Source organism: Eublepharis macularius, chromosome 8 (genome assembly GCF_028583425.1).
Source record: "Eublepharis macularius isolate TG4126 chromosome 8, MPM_Emac_v1.0, whole genome shotgun sequence".
Taxonomy (NCBI): domain Eukaryota; kingdom Metazoa; phylum Chordata; class Lepidosauria; order Squamata; family Eublepharidae; genus Eublepharis; species Eublepharis macularius.
Window position 1 is genome coordinate 29,973,377 of NC_072797.1, and position 12,636 is coordinate 29,986,012.

General features: G+C 42.7%; 1 protein-coding gene across 1 annotated transcript in view; it reads left to right on the forward strand.

Annotated features, from left to right (window-relative positions):
- Positions 1-3,227: 3,227 nt before the first annotated feature.
- Positions 3,228-12,636, forward strand: part of NDUFS4 (NADH:ubiquinone oxidoreductase subunit S4) — a 61,123-nt gene continuing 51,714 nt past the window's right edge. The window contains exon 1 of the mRNA XM_054986805.1: positions 3,228-3,435. Coding sequence (XP_054842780.1) covers positions 3,335-3,435 — 101 coding nt within the window. The 5' untranslated portion in view covers positions 3,228-3,334. The remainder of the gene's footprint in view (positions 3,436-12,636) is intronic.

A 12,636-nucleotide genomic window follows, 5' to 3' on the forward strand; every position in this document is an offset into this window, starting at 1 on the left:
TTCTCATCAGCAAGAGAGAGAATTCCGCATTTGGAAAGAAACTGAAGCTTACCATTGTGAAAAGACTCACACACCAAGCAACAGAGAAGTTGGTTGAAAACTAAAATAATTATATTTTTAAACCAGGAATAATTATGCAAGCGATCGATCATATTTAATGTGTAAAGCTGAACACAATAAGATTTACTTCAAAATAATATGCACGTCTTGGGATAATGGGCCTTCTGGTCTTTGTAATGATGTCTGTTCTCTGTCGTCGTCATCCCTCCCTCCCTGCAAATTTGTTCCATTTGAATTTATATATATATATATATATCTGCCCACTAAATACAAGACATCATACATCTAACAAGTGGTCTCAGACTCATAAAAGCCACATGTTTCTTTACAGTGCATTCCTAAAAATGCTCTCTTGAGGGAAAGCCCTATTGAATAAACCTGAGTAGGATTCTGACAGCGCAATGCTGAGGGCCACTGAGGTGGAGGCAGCTGGCTGGCTGCACAATTGTGGCAGTGCTAGTCTGTTCCCTAAGGACGTTTTGTAGAGGGAAACAGGAATGCATGGCCCTGCACAAAGCATAGACAGCATAGTAAGCATGCTGGAGTCCATAGCAACTGGCAAAATCCACCATTCAAACAATGCCAGACAATGACACTCCTGTGAGTGGCACATACAGGTTCAGCCAATCGTTAGCTGTTGATCCAACTACTGTCCCTCAGTGTGACTCCCACTCCCCAAAGGAGAGCCAGTAGACAGGGAGGAAAGACCCAGCCACAGCGCAACCCCAACAGAGGCATGTGGCTGCAGCAGTCCCTTCATCAGCTCATAAGGGATGACTACATGTGTGGCAGACAGGTCACAAACCATTTCCCCAGCAAGGGCCTAACAGGCAGCAGAAACACAGACGATGGAAAACAGCACAGACATCATGCTGGCCACAGCCATGCCTGTGGTGCCCTTGGAAGATGACGATCCCACCCCCATGAGGGGACATTTACTAGGATCCCCCCCCCCAGGCACATGCTGTTACCATCCTAATGACCACGAAGTGCTCTGCTACTGCACCTGCACCTGATTGATCCAGAGCTGCTGTTGCTGCATATGGATCCAATCCTGCAAGGCAACAGTCCCAGGGGTGCCTGACCAGAGATCCACTTAGCACAAGGGGGCAATGCCATCCCCCACCTGAGGAGGGGGGGTTCTCTGGTATGGGAGCGTGCTAACAGCCAAGCGTGGGGCTGCAAGCATCCCTGCTCCCTCATATATACAGCTCTCCCAGGGACAGTTCCCCAGGGGTATGCCCCATTGCATGACATGGTAATGGTGCTGGGAGGGCCTGGCTCAAACTACCCCCACATGAACACACTACTGACTTTGGTTGTGGAAGCCAGCATTGCTGGGCAGGACCCAGCCTCATGTTGAGAGAATGGGGGAGATAGGTGCAGACTCCCAGGTTGGGGTGGCTGGATTCCCGACCCATGATTACCTGTCAGTGGGTAATCACCTCCGGTTTGGGCCTGCCTGTTAGGGTTTTGAAATGACACCTGTCAGCCACACAGCATGGACACTGTTCTCCTCCTTTTGGGTTAGTGCAAAAGGAATTGTCAGAATCCTTTGGAAAATGTGTAGCAGAGCAACTCAAGCTGTCACTTCCACATGCTGCTCTTTTACATGCCGAGTGCTGCACAGAACATAAAAAGTATCACGCAAATGTCTAAAATTGTTATCTGCTGAAATACATTTTCTGAACAGAGGATTCCTTGCTTGCAGACCTCCATGCAAAAACTCACCAGCGCAACAGGAAATAGCACACTAGGTAGTGTGCAATGTGATTCTGGGCACGTAATTCTAGCTGTGTTAGTCTGTTGTAGCTGAAGAAGTTGCATCTGAAGAAGTGAGCCCTAACACAAAAGTTTATGCTGGGATACAATTTGTTAGGTTTTAAAGATGATCCTTTTTAATCCTGTGCACATTATGCAGCATGGTTAGTGTCAGGTTGGTATCTGGGAGACCCAGGTTGAAATCTCTGATTGCCATGGAAGCTGGCTGGGTGCCTTCGGCTAATCTAGAGTTGCCAAATCTGTGCTGGGAAATTCCTGGAAATATTGGAGGGTGGAGCCTGGGGAGGGCAGAGTTTGGGGAAGCAAAGAGATAGGAACTGTAGACTTTACTGCTACATATTATCTGTTGCTGCAAGTATGACCCTACTGGATTGTTTCTTTGCTTAATATATCAGACGTTAGAATTGCTTATGCTTTGTTTTAGCATTTCTCCAGCTCTATTGGGTTCTTGCTAGTTTTAAACCTTCGCAGATTTGCATTTATAGACCCTATTACACTGTTCCTTGAAACTGTGCTGACTCACACTGTGTAAATCCGCCTTGAGTCTCAGTGAGAAAGGGAGACCATAATAGGCTTATCACTTGTCTGCTGGTGGTGGACAATCTCTCAAGGGTTTGCTGGGTTGCCCACCAATCAAGTGATCAGTAGGAAGTGGCAACCCCTGCCCCCGTAATCACACACCATGGGCAAGCAACCTGAGAAGTGTGCACCAGGCATGTTGCCAGAGATCACAACGACATCTCTTCCTGAAGTGATGTTGTCTCGCTGGCCATGGGCGTGCTCCCATGCTTCACTGGGGCCAATTTTGGCCTTAAATGGGCCAGAATTAGCCCTGCATAAAACACAGGAATATGCCCATGGCCAGTGTGATGTCACTTCCTGGAAGTGATGTTATCGTGCAAGCCTGGGAGTGTGCGCATGGTTTCTGTGCAGGTGAGGAGGCCTCAGAGGGTAAGTCCCAGGTCCCCCGTCTCTCACCAGAAGGGGACAGGGACCTGGGCTGGGAACCCTACCATAAATAATGTAAATAAATTAATAAAAGTTTCTCTATAGGATATAATGCCATAGACTCTACCCTCCAAAGCTCCCATTTTCTCCACGGAAACTGACCTAACCTATTGTGAGGATAAAATGAAGTAAGAGAGGGGGATGTCATAAGCCGCTTTAGGAGTGAAAAGCGGGATATAAATCTATCTAAAGAAGACTCGCTGAACTCAACTTCCAAACGAGCGCGGGATTGAACCGCGGGGGAAAGAACTGATAAAAGAAACCCTTTCCCCAAATCACAGCTCTTTAGAATCGGCCCGTCTGCCCTCGCCGAGCCCCTTCCCGCAGTTCCGCTACCGCCTCCCTGCCTGCGCCGCCCGGCCGCGCTCTGCCCCGGGGCCACCGGCGGCGCCTCGCCCAGCTGCGGCTTCGCGTTCTTCTCAAGGACGGCGGTCTCTTGTCCCTAGCGGCGCCTCGTCCGCGCAGCGGCGCTGAGAGCATCAACATGGCGGCGTCGCTGCTGAGGGAACTCTCAATGTCAGCGGCTTGGACGAAGCACCTGGTTCCGGGGGCTATGGCGAGAGCCGCCGGCTTGACTGCGGTCAGGTACGCGTAACAGGGAATGGGGGGACGCGGGTACGTGGCCTCGCGGCCTTCGCCGCGGGTGGGGGAAAGAGCTCGGCCTCTCCTGGGAGAGCCTCCCCCACTTCTCTTGTGGTCTCCAGGGAGGACAGCAGAGACGTCCCCTCCGCCCACTCCTGTTGACTGTCTCTTTTTCGAAAGGGTGCGATTCGTGCTTCCTTGGAGAAAGTGAATTCCGTAGAGGAGGAGGCTGAAAAGCATGTGGGAAGGGAGCAGCTTTCCTTCTCGAGGTATAAGCCACCCAGAGAGTCTTGTGGCAGCCTTGGCTAGTTCAGCAGGTGTGCAGAGCCTTCTGCCTACTCGGGAGCAAGCCTGGATATGTTCAGTAGGGGCTTCTTTCCAGGTAAGGGTGTGTGCCTCGGGCTGCCATCTGTGTTGTCAGATATTGAGCCCGGTGGTAGCTTAGAGACCAACAAGAATCTCAGGGTGTAAGCTTTACATATTTATTTAAATAATGATAACAACAACTCTGCTTATATACTGCTTTTTTAGACAGATTAATGCCCCCACGCAGAGCAGACAACAAAGTCAGTGTTATTATTATCCCCATAATGCAGCTGGGGAGCTGGGGCTGGCCAAAGTTTGTCAAAAGTATTTTTAAATACTTTATTGTTATTGCTATTGCTTAATAATAACTATGTTTATATGCTGCTTTTCTAGACAGATTAGTGCTGCACTCGGAGAGGTGAACAAAGTCAGTGCTGTTATTATCCCCACAATAAATATGGAGAGCTGGGGCTAGCCAAAGTTTGTCCAAACCTTTAAAAAATACTTTATATAATGATAATGATGATAACAACAACAACAGTACTAATATAGTGCTTTTCTAGACAGATAGTGCCCCACGCAGAGAGGTGAACAAAAGCAGCGTTGTTATTATCCCTAGGATACAGTTGGGGAACTCTGGCTGAGCAGAGTTGATGTTATTTATAGTCTGCATTTCTGAGACTCAAGGCGGATTACACAGGGTGAGTCAGTTCAGTCAATTTCAGAGGCCTTTTTAATAAACAATGTAATCGAGTAAATCAGTGCAAGTTTGCAAAGATTCAGACCGGCAGAAATACAATACAGAGTTGAATAAATGCTGAAACAGAACATACGATACGTTCTTCATATACTGCTTCAGAGCTCTGACTTTAGAAAGCTTATAGCCTGAACATCTTGCTTGTCTCTAAGGTGTTGCTGGACTCAAATCCTGTTGTTCTGCTGCAGACCAACATGGCTATCTACCTAAAGCTATGTTGAGTCAGAAGCTTTTGTGGGCCTGAGCCGCTTTCCAGTTTCCTGGTCTATGTACGTGGAGGCCTATAGATATATATGGGTGAGCAGAGCACCTCCCCACCACACACACAAATAATGGAGCCAGAAGATTATAAAATGCAAGAGATGGCTGTTAGTCTGTGAAATTTCTGTGTGGAGCCAAGCTGTATGCAGAATAAGAACAAAGTGATTCATTTGCACGACAGTATTCACTGTGATAATACAAGCTTTCTAGCAATACTGTGCTAATTTAATCTCTGTAGTGGTTTAAGAAGCCCATCATTTCAAAACCTAGTTACTGTGATGATAATTATTTATGTTGGTTGCTATGCCAGATCATCACTGAAGCTTATTATTCTCTCACCCCACATACATATTAAAAGTGAAATCCTGAGCAGAGCTACTCCAGTCTAAGCCCATTGAAATCAGCGTAAGAGTAACTCTGCTTAGGATTTCACTGTAAATCTTTTCACAGCTGCATTTCACCTGTTTGTCTTTCGAATGTTGTGTGGTCTCTGGTGAGGTAGAGATGTTATGTCCAAACAAGAAGAAGAATTCAGTAGAATTTATAGGCTATTATTGTTATCTGTCAACATGGCTGGAAAGAGCACACAAATGAAGACTGAAAAAATTTGGAAAAGCAGAAGTGATTTTAAAATAGGAGAGGAATGCCCATTTGTAAAGGGTGCAGCCTCTTCGTCAGGATATATATTATGTGTTTGCTTAACATTTGGATAATACCAGGTTACTGTAGCAGCTTCTAGAAAATCTTCTTGTTTGACAACAAACTCTTATGGAACTTTCAAAAAGAAAGCACTAAGTGTGCTTTCAGATATGAATATTAAGATGAAAATGTGAGTTCATGTCATACAGTATTATTTTTAAAGAATAGCATATAATAAAAATAACATATAATGATCACTGATTTTATTGAAGGTGTTTTTTGAGATTTGAAGTGGAATATATTTATAGTTTTAAGGTTTGCAGTTGCATATGTGGAGAATTTCACATTGATAAGTACTTGGAGCCAGAAACTGGCTGTGCCTGTTTGTCTTAAGGAAATGATTGATCTTTGCTATGTACCACAAAGTGAAAACTCGTTCTTGCACCATCAGCCCATCTGATGGAAGGGGGAAAGGGAGAGGATGAGGCGCCTTTATTTCAAGCTCTAGGTATGGCAGCAAGGATAAAAGAAAAAAACTATTAATTGAGCATCCTCAAAATGAGGGTTTTCGTTGCTTTCTAGTGTAGTTTTTGGCACACGTTGTATTTCTAAAATGAATTTGATAATGTATTTCAGTACTTATCACCGGCTACTTCTTTATGCTCCCTAATGTGCTAAGGGGTCAAAACTGTTCAAATAGACCACTAAAAACCCAATCTTATGTCTAATTAGGCATAAGCGGATTAATTTCAGTGCACTTGGGGAAGCCAGACCCTGCATAGAATTGGGTTGTAAGGAACAATTTCTGATATTCAGAGCACCTCAAATACACTCCTATGGTTGAAGCTTTTTACCCATTTGGTACCAAGTGATCCTTGATGAAGATGTTGGAGCAGAAAATTAACTTTGGAAATTAGGTCCAAATGATGCTGTTTTACGAATCAGAATGTTTGTGATCTGCACCGGGATAGAATGTAAGAAATAGTTGAATAGTGGAAAAGACAGCACATACTACGGTATATCAAAGATACTATGCATGAAGGATGTTATGCATGAAGAAAGAATGTGGCAGCTGCATTTACAAACTAGCAAATGTGCATAAGCTGACTTAGTTTTTGTGAGGGGCTATGGTTCAGGAATGGATGCAAAAGGGCTGGACCCCTGTTATTTCCATTTAAAATAACTTCAGTAGGTATTTGAGAAGGACCTTTCTCTGCCTTCAGCTTGACAATACTTGTAAGTTGCACCAGTGTTCTGATTATAAGGCAGCTTCCTGTGCATTCATAAATGTGCGTTGAATTAGGCTGTAAGTGATTTGTTTTCTAATGGAGTATATGTAAGTCCTAATGTTATTAGAAATCAGTATGTACAGACTGGATATTGTTGTGGAATAATGTGCCTTGCTTGTCTTTTTGCACCAATACAAAAAAGGGACCAAAAACTTCCTTGACAGCTGTTTCCAAAATTGTGAAATGGTTGCTGCAGCTTCAGTTCTTTATCCTAGCTAGAGGCTTTCGCTAACACATTCATTCTGCTTCATTCTTCTTCTAAACTAGTAGAGAACTAATACCTTTATGTGATTTTCCAATACTAAAAAAATCCAGCCAGGACTGATTCAAGACATTTTGTTGCTCCAGTCAGCACATGCCTTGATCCAGGAGTTGTGTCAATAATTTTTTTTACTGCTCACAGGCAATGTTTGCCCATGTCAGTGCATAGTGTGAGAGTTACACACACATGCTCTGCAAGATTGCAAAGGATCTCAGGGTTTATTTCTTGGAACAAACGCTACTGCTAAAATACTAGAGTTGTGCGGTCAGCCCTGTTCCAGATCTATTTTGTGATCTATTTTTAACGTTTGGTGGCGAGAAATTACTTGTAATTTGTACAGTGTTGATGAGAACTTAATTTCATAAATTGCGAAGTTCCACTGGCAGAGATTTTTCTATATGACTAGTGTTACTTGGTCAAAATCTTACATGGCTCTTTAAACAAGCTAGCCATTTTAACAATTTCTGAATGGTATATGAGTTGATAATATATGGTTTAAACCAACCTTGAGGAGAGGTTAATACACAGTTTTGTAGACTACAGCAAGAGCAATGAAAGTTTCTAGGCTGAAGTCTCTGTCATTCCTGCTTTTTCCAACTTCCTCTCCACATGGTACATGTCAAATCAAAATGCAAAGATGGTTTCTGCAGCATTCAAATAATCAATTTCACGATATGTTCAACAAGCATCCCACATATTCCACAGCATCATAATTGTCTACTGTTTTTCTTTTGCTTGTGATAGCTGCATGTTCTTCAGCAGATAAACAGTCTTCTTTGAATGATGCATTACTTAACCAGCTATTCTGTTGCTGCTGGAATCTCAAGAATGTTATTCATTACAAAGCACATATTTGATTGTCAGTGTGAGAAACCTCAATTCTTTTCGTAAGGTCATTCTCTGTAGCCAAAGAGAACTGGCAGTTTCAAGCAGTATTTGAACTTTGTTCTTCAGTCAATATGGTTGTTGACAATGCAAATATGTATTGCAGATTTTTCACAAATTAACAGTCAGTTTTTCAGGCTAAAGTGACATACTCCTTTAGATTTAGATAAGGTAGAAACTCTTTCCAGGTTGTTTTAATTTATATAAACTAACCATGTTATGTGATTTAGAAAAATGCTAGTTTGTGTACTACTTCTTACGGAATCTTCTCCAAAGATTATCAGGTAAATGGTTATCTCCTTTAGCATTTTAAAGTATAACCAGTGTATATTTTATTTAAAAGCCCTCGTCTATTTTTACTAAGCCATTAGATGAAATAATTGAATTTTAAGCCTGTGTTTCTTTCCATGAAAGATGCAGATTAAACTTTCACCCAATCGCTTAACAGAGTATTTATTTAAAACATTTGTATCCTTTCCTGTTGCAATGCTTTTGATACACATTTTGTACAAGGTAATACAAGAAAACTGAAGTAAACAGCAGAGTAAAAATCACAAAAAACTTACCACACAAAACCAGCTGTTAAACATCTTATGGACAGAACAGCTTAATGAAACAGATTTAAAAGAAGACAGAAGATATAATGATTGGAAAAATCGGGATATGGGCAAGATTACTAGAAATCAAAACAAACTAAATATCTTTACACAGGGCTGTACATAGATCCTTTGTTGTTTAAAAGTCCATTTGTATCCCCTTCTTTTTTTCTCATTACTACTCTGCCTTGTCAGAGGTAAGCTAAATGTGATCCCAAAGGTCTCTTTGAAGGTTCTGCTTCAGAGAGATTCTCCATCCTGAAACTAAGTATTGCTTTGTTTGCATATATTAGACTGTATCTTTATGGCCCCATGTGATTCTGGATTCTGTTCCAGAGATTAGCTGCGTCTGCCCTTCACACAATCAGCGCTCTAAAATCTTGGATAAATCTGAGTTACAAGATCACGGATTCTTGGGAAGATCCATTGCCATGTGGGCATGCAGGGCGACCAAACGCATTCCCTCTTGCCTATAGTTGTCTGCATGCTTATCTGGTGTTACTTATATTGTGCTTCATTTTTACAACCTAAATCTTCATGATTTAAAACTCACAATTTTCCATCTGCAAGCTTCATCTTTCAGGATGCTAAGTGATCAAGAATTAATTTATTGATTAGCCAGCATCTGGCTAGTTGCTGTTGCAAGGAGTATGCTGAGTTACATGGACCCAGTTCTTATGCTACAAGGTGCAAATTATTCCTAGTCATTATATTTTTAGAGCTGCTGTTTAGCTAGTTTGTAGTTTAGAGTGTGTGTACATATTTTAACTGGTTTTAACTGTTAAAAATATTTAAATCTTACCTACCAACAAAGTTCTTGAAGTGTCTTGCGTAAACAACATCCAATAAAATCAATACAATTCCAGTAGAAGATAAAAGTAACCATTTTAAAAAAACGGAAACAACCTAACTTATGTTGCCAGCTATGTGAGCGAAAGAAAAATGATTTTTGCCTGGCTCCTAGAACTCAGATGGAGTAGGCGACGGTGAATGAGTATAAGAAGGGAGTCCCACAGTTAAGGCATTACAACAAAGAAAGGCCAGCCTCTGGTAGCCTTCCCATCTTCCAGAGATGGGGCACACAGAGGAAGACTCTGCAGAATCATAAGGGAGTAGTTGTCCCCCTTTTTATCAAAAAGATTATGTAGCCTTTTATTTATTAAGTTACTTTGAACATTTTTATCCCACCTTTCCACCCAGTTAGAGCCTTCAAGATGATGAACAATTAAACATCAAAACCAACTTTAAAAATAATGCACACAATGATAGAAACAGGAAGGAGGGTCAATAGGGGAATGCTTTACTTAGGTGCATATTATTTAGATAAATCACTGGGCAATATAGTGCTAAGTATGATTTTCAGACTCTGGTGCTTTAAAACGTAATAAGATACGTAAGATTCACATTGCAAATCAAAATAAGGCCTGGTGTATGAAGATAGCAGCAAGATGCAAGATTGTTTGACAAGGGATGATAAAAGCACAACTTTATGCTGCAGAAGGATGCTGGCTTTATTCTGCATTAGACATTGATTAAAAGCAGCACGTTTATGATATGTGAAGAGTAAACATTAATGTGATGTTAAGTAATAAATATCATGTATTTTCCTTACAGTAATACACGTTTTGTTATAATAGGAAGTTTTCTTATAACCCTTCTAATAACACAATCAGTTTCTCAGAATTAAGATTAACATTAAGTTGGAACTTTTAAATCTACCTTAACAATGCATTACTGGGGAAAATTGCAAAAAATGGATAATAAAGGCAGATATATTCATTTGAAAAGGCATCTCTAATTTTGGTGAGCTACAATCAGGTAGCCGGCTCAAGGTTGACTCAGCCTTCCATCCTTCTGAGGTCAGTAAAATGAGTACCCAGTTTCCTGGGGGTAAAGTGTAGATGACTGGGGAAGGCAATGGCAAACCACCCCATAACAGAAAGTCTGCCAAGAAAATGTCGTGATGCAGCGCCCCCCCCATGGGTCAGTAATGACTCAGTACTTGCACAGGGGACTTCCTTTACCTTTTACTAACACACACAAATGTTTGAGGTAGTTTCTCAGGTTCTGTACTTGAAATTTTTGTAATTAGCTGTTCATTTCTACTTCCCATAAGCTTCAAACTAGGCTTATGTCCTTTAGCTCTGAAAAGATTGTATGCTGTTACATCATTAGAACTGTACTGTAGTACATTAGCCATCTTTTAAAAGATGAGGCTGCCCTCCCCAGTAATATCTACAATTTATAGAATTCAGTAACATTTTGGAACAGTAAAAGACCATAGCCTTTTCCGAAGACAGAGGTGGGTTGTGGAACGTTAGCTTTTTCATTCCTCCCAGTTCTGGAATTAAAACCTTTGACTTTTGTACTACTTTGTGATAATAAAAGCACGCTTGTTGGTTACTGTGGCTCTTGGTATGATCTGAATAGATTTGTGTGGGGAGACATTTGACATTTCAAAAAAAAACCAGGCAGGGCAAAACTTAGGTCACCTGTGGTTTTTGCAGATTTGTAATCCTTCCACCCCCGGTCTTCTCCCTGTTCCCACCAGTCAGCCCACAAAAACAGAATTCCAGCACCAGTGAAGAGTTAAGAAGATGCTGTATGAGCATAATTTATTGTTCTGTTGGATTTGTTTAACACTTCTTAAGCGAGGAACGCTTCTGTTGTAGGGTAGATGTGAGATAATGTGATAACTGTTTAGTCTTGTTTATACAGCAGTTCCTTGGCTATTATCAGCAGATGGCTTTCTTTCACTTGTGCTGTTATTACATTGTTTTTCATAAGAAGTTGTATGAAAATTGCATACTCTAAACATCTCCCGCCATAGGAGCTTAGAGAGGGAATCTTTGTGCCCTGTGAGGTTTACAACACCCATATTCCTCTGTTTGGGATCGGCAGTCATATACCTTAAGGGTCATGAGTTCAATTTCAAAAAAACAGGTGAACTTTTTGTAGTGATTAGCTTTGATATACGATACCAAGTAGCTGCCTGACCTTTGTCTAGTAACTTTAAAATTAGTTTTATTTTGGTATTTATTTAGGCACCAGATGAGCGACATCTGTGTGTTTCCAAGTCTGTACTGTCTTGGGAGACAAATATAGTGAATTCACCTGTCCATGTTGTTAGGTACAAACTATCCTTCTGGCCCTCTTCATTTCAAGTGTATGTTTTGAAACTTATTCATGTTTAAAATAGTTTGTTTAGAAGGGCACAATGATTTTCAAGCATGCCCAAATATAACAATGTGGGTTTGCAAAAAACCTAGCTGCCTGTGATATATAAATGCTTGCAGGCAGAGAACCTCCATAAACAGATAAAAGTTGGGCTTTTTTCACTATGCAACAAGCAGGGCTGGATCTACGGGGGGTGGCGGGGTAGTCTGCCCCCGGCGCTGCCAGGGAGGGGGCACCGGGAGCAGCTCCCAGCTGCCAGAGCGCGCAGGCGGCAGTGCGGGCAGCCTTGCAGCCCCCGCGCTGCCTTTTGCCTGCCCTGCAGGGCAGGGGGTGCACGGCAAGCCGGCCGCCCCCTGTCCTGCGGGGAGGCAAATGCCTCGGGCAGCCTCGCAGCCCCCCGCGCTGCTTTCGCCTGCCCTGGGGGGCAGGGGGTGTGCAGCAAGCCGGCTGCCCCGTCCTGCGGAGCAGGCAACAGCAGTGTGGGGGGCTGTGAGGCCGCCCGTGCCATTCACCTGCGGGGAGGCGAATGGGGTGGGCGGCTTCTCAGCCCCACACGCTGCCTCCGTCCGCCCTGCGTGATGACGTCACCAAAGTGACGTCATCACGCAGCGCGGGGAGCGCGTGCGTGCTGCGCGCATGCGCGAGACAGTAAGCCAAGGGTTGCCCCGGGCGTGGGCAACCCTGGATCCAGCGCTGGCAACAAGTCAGTAATATACATTTATGGACAGGCAGTGTAATGAAACTGATATGTGTGCCAGTGACTTTTGTAGAGTACTTGCAAGGCAGATATGGTTTCTCACCCTCATTTTTTGTTGTTATATGTGGAAACAATATGTCACTGTCGTGTGAATATGCAATTTTCTAATGGAACATTCCTTTTCCGTTATACATGCCAGCCTGCATGCTGTTCTCTAGAGTCATGTGTATATTGTAATATACTTTACAGTAGCAGAGGGGAGAATAAGACACTCCAATCACCCAGAAAATTTTTGAGGCTGATGAGGAGCCAGTGTGGTATAATGGACTAAGATC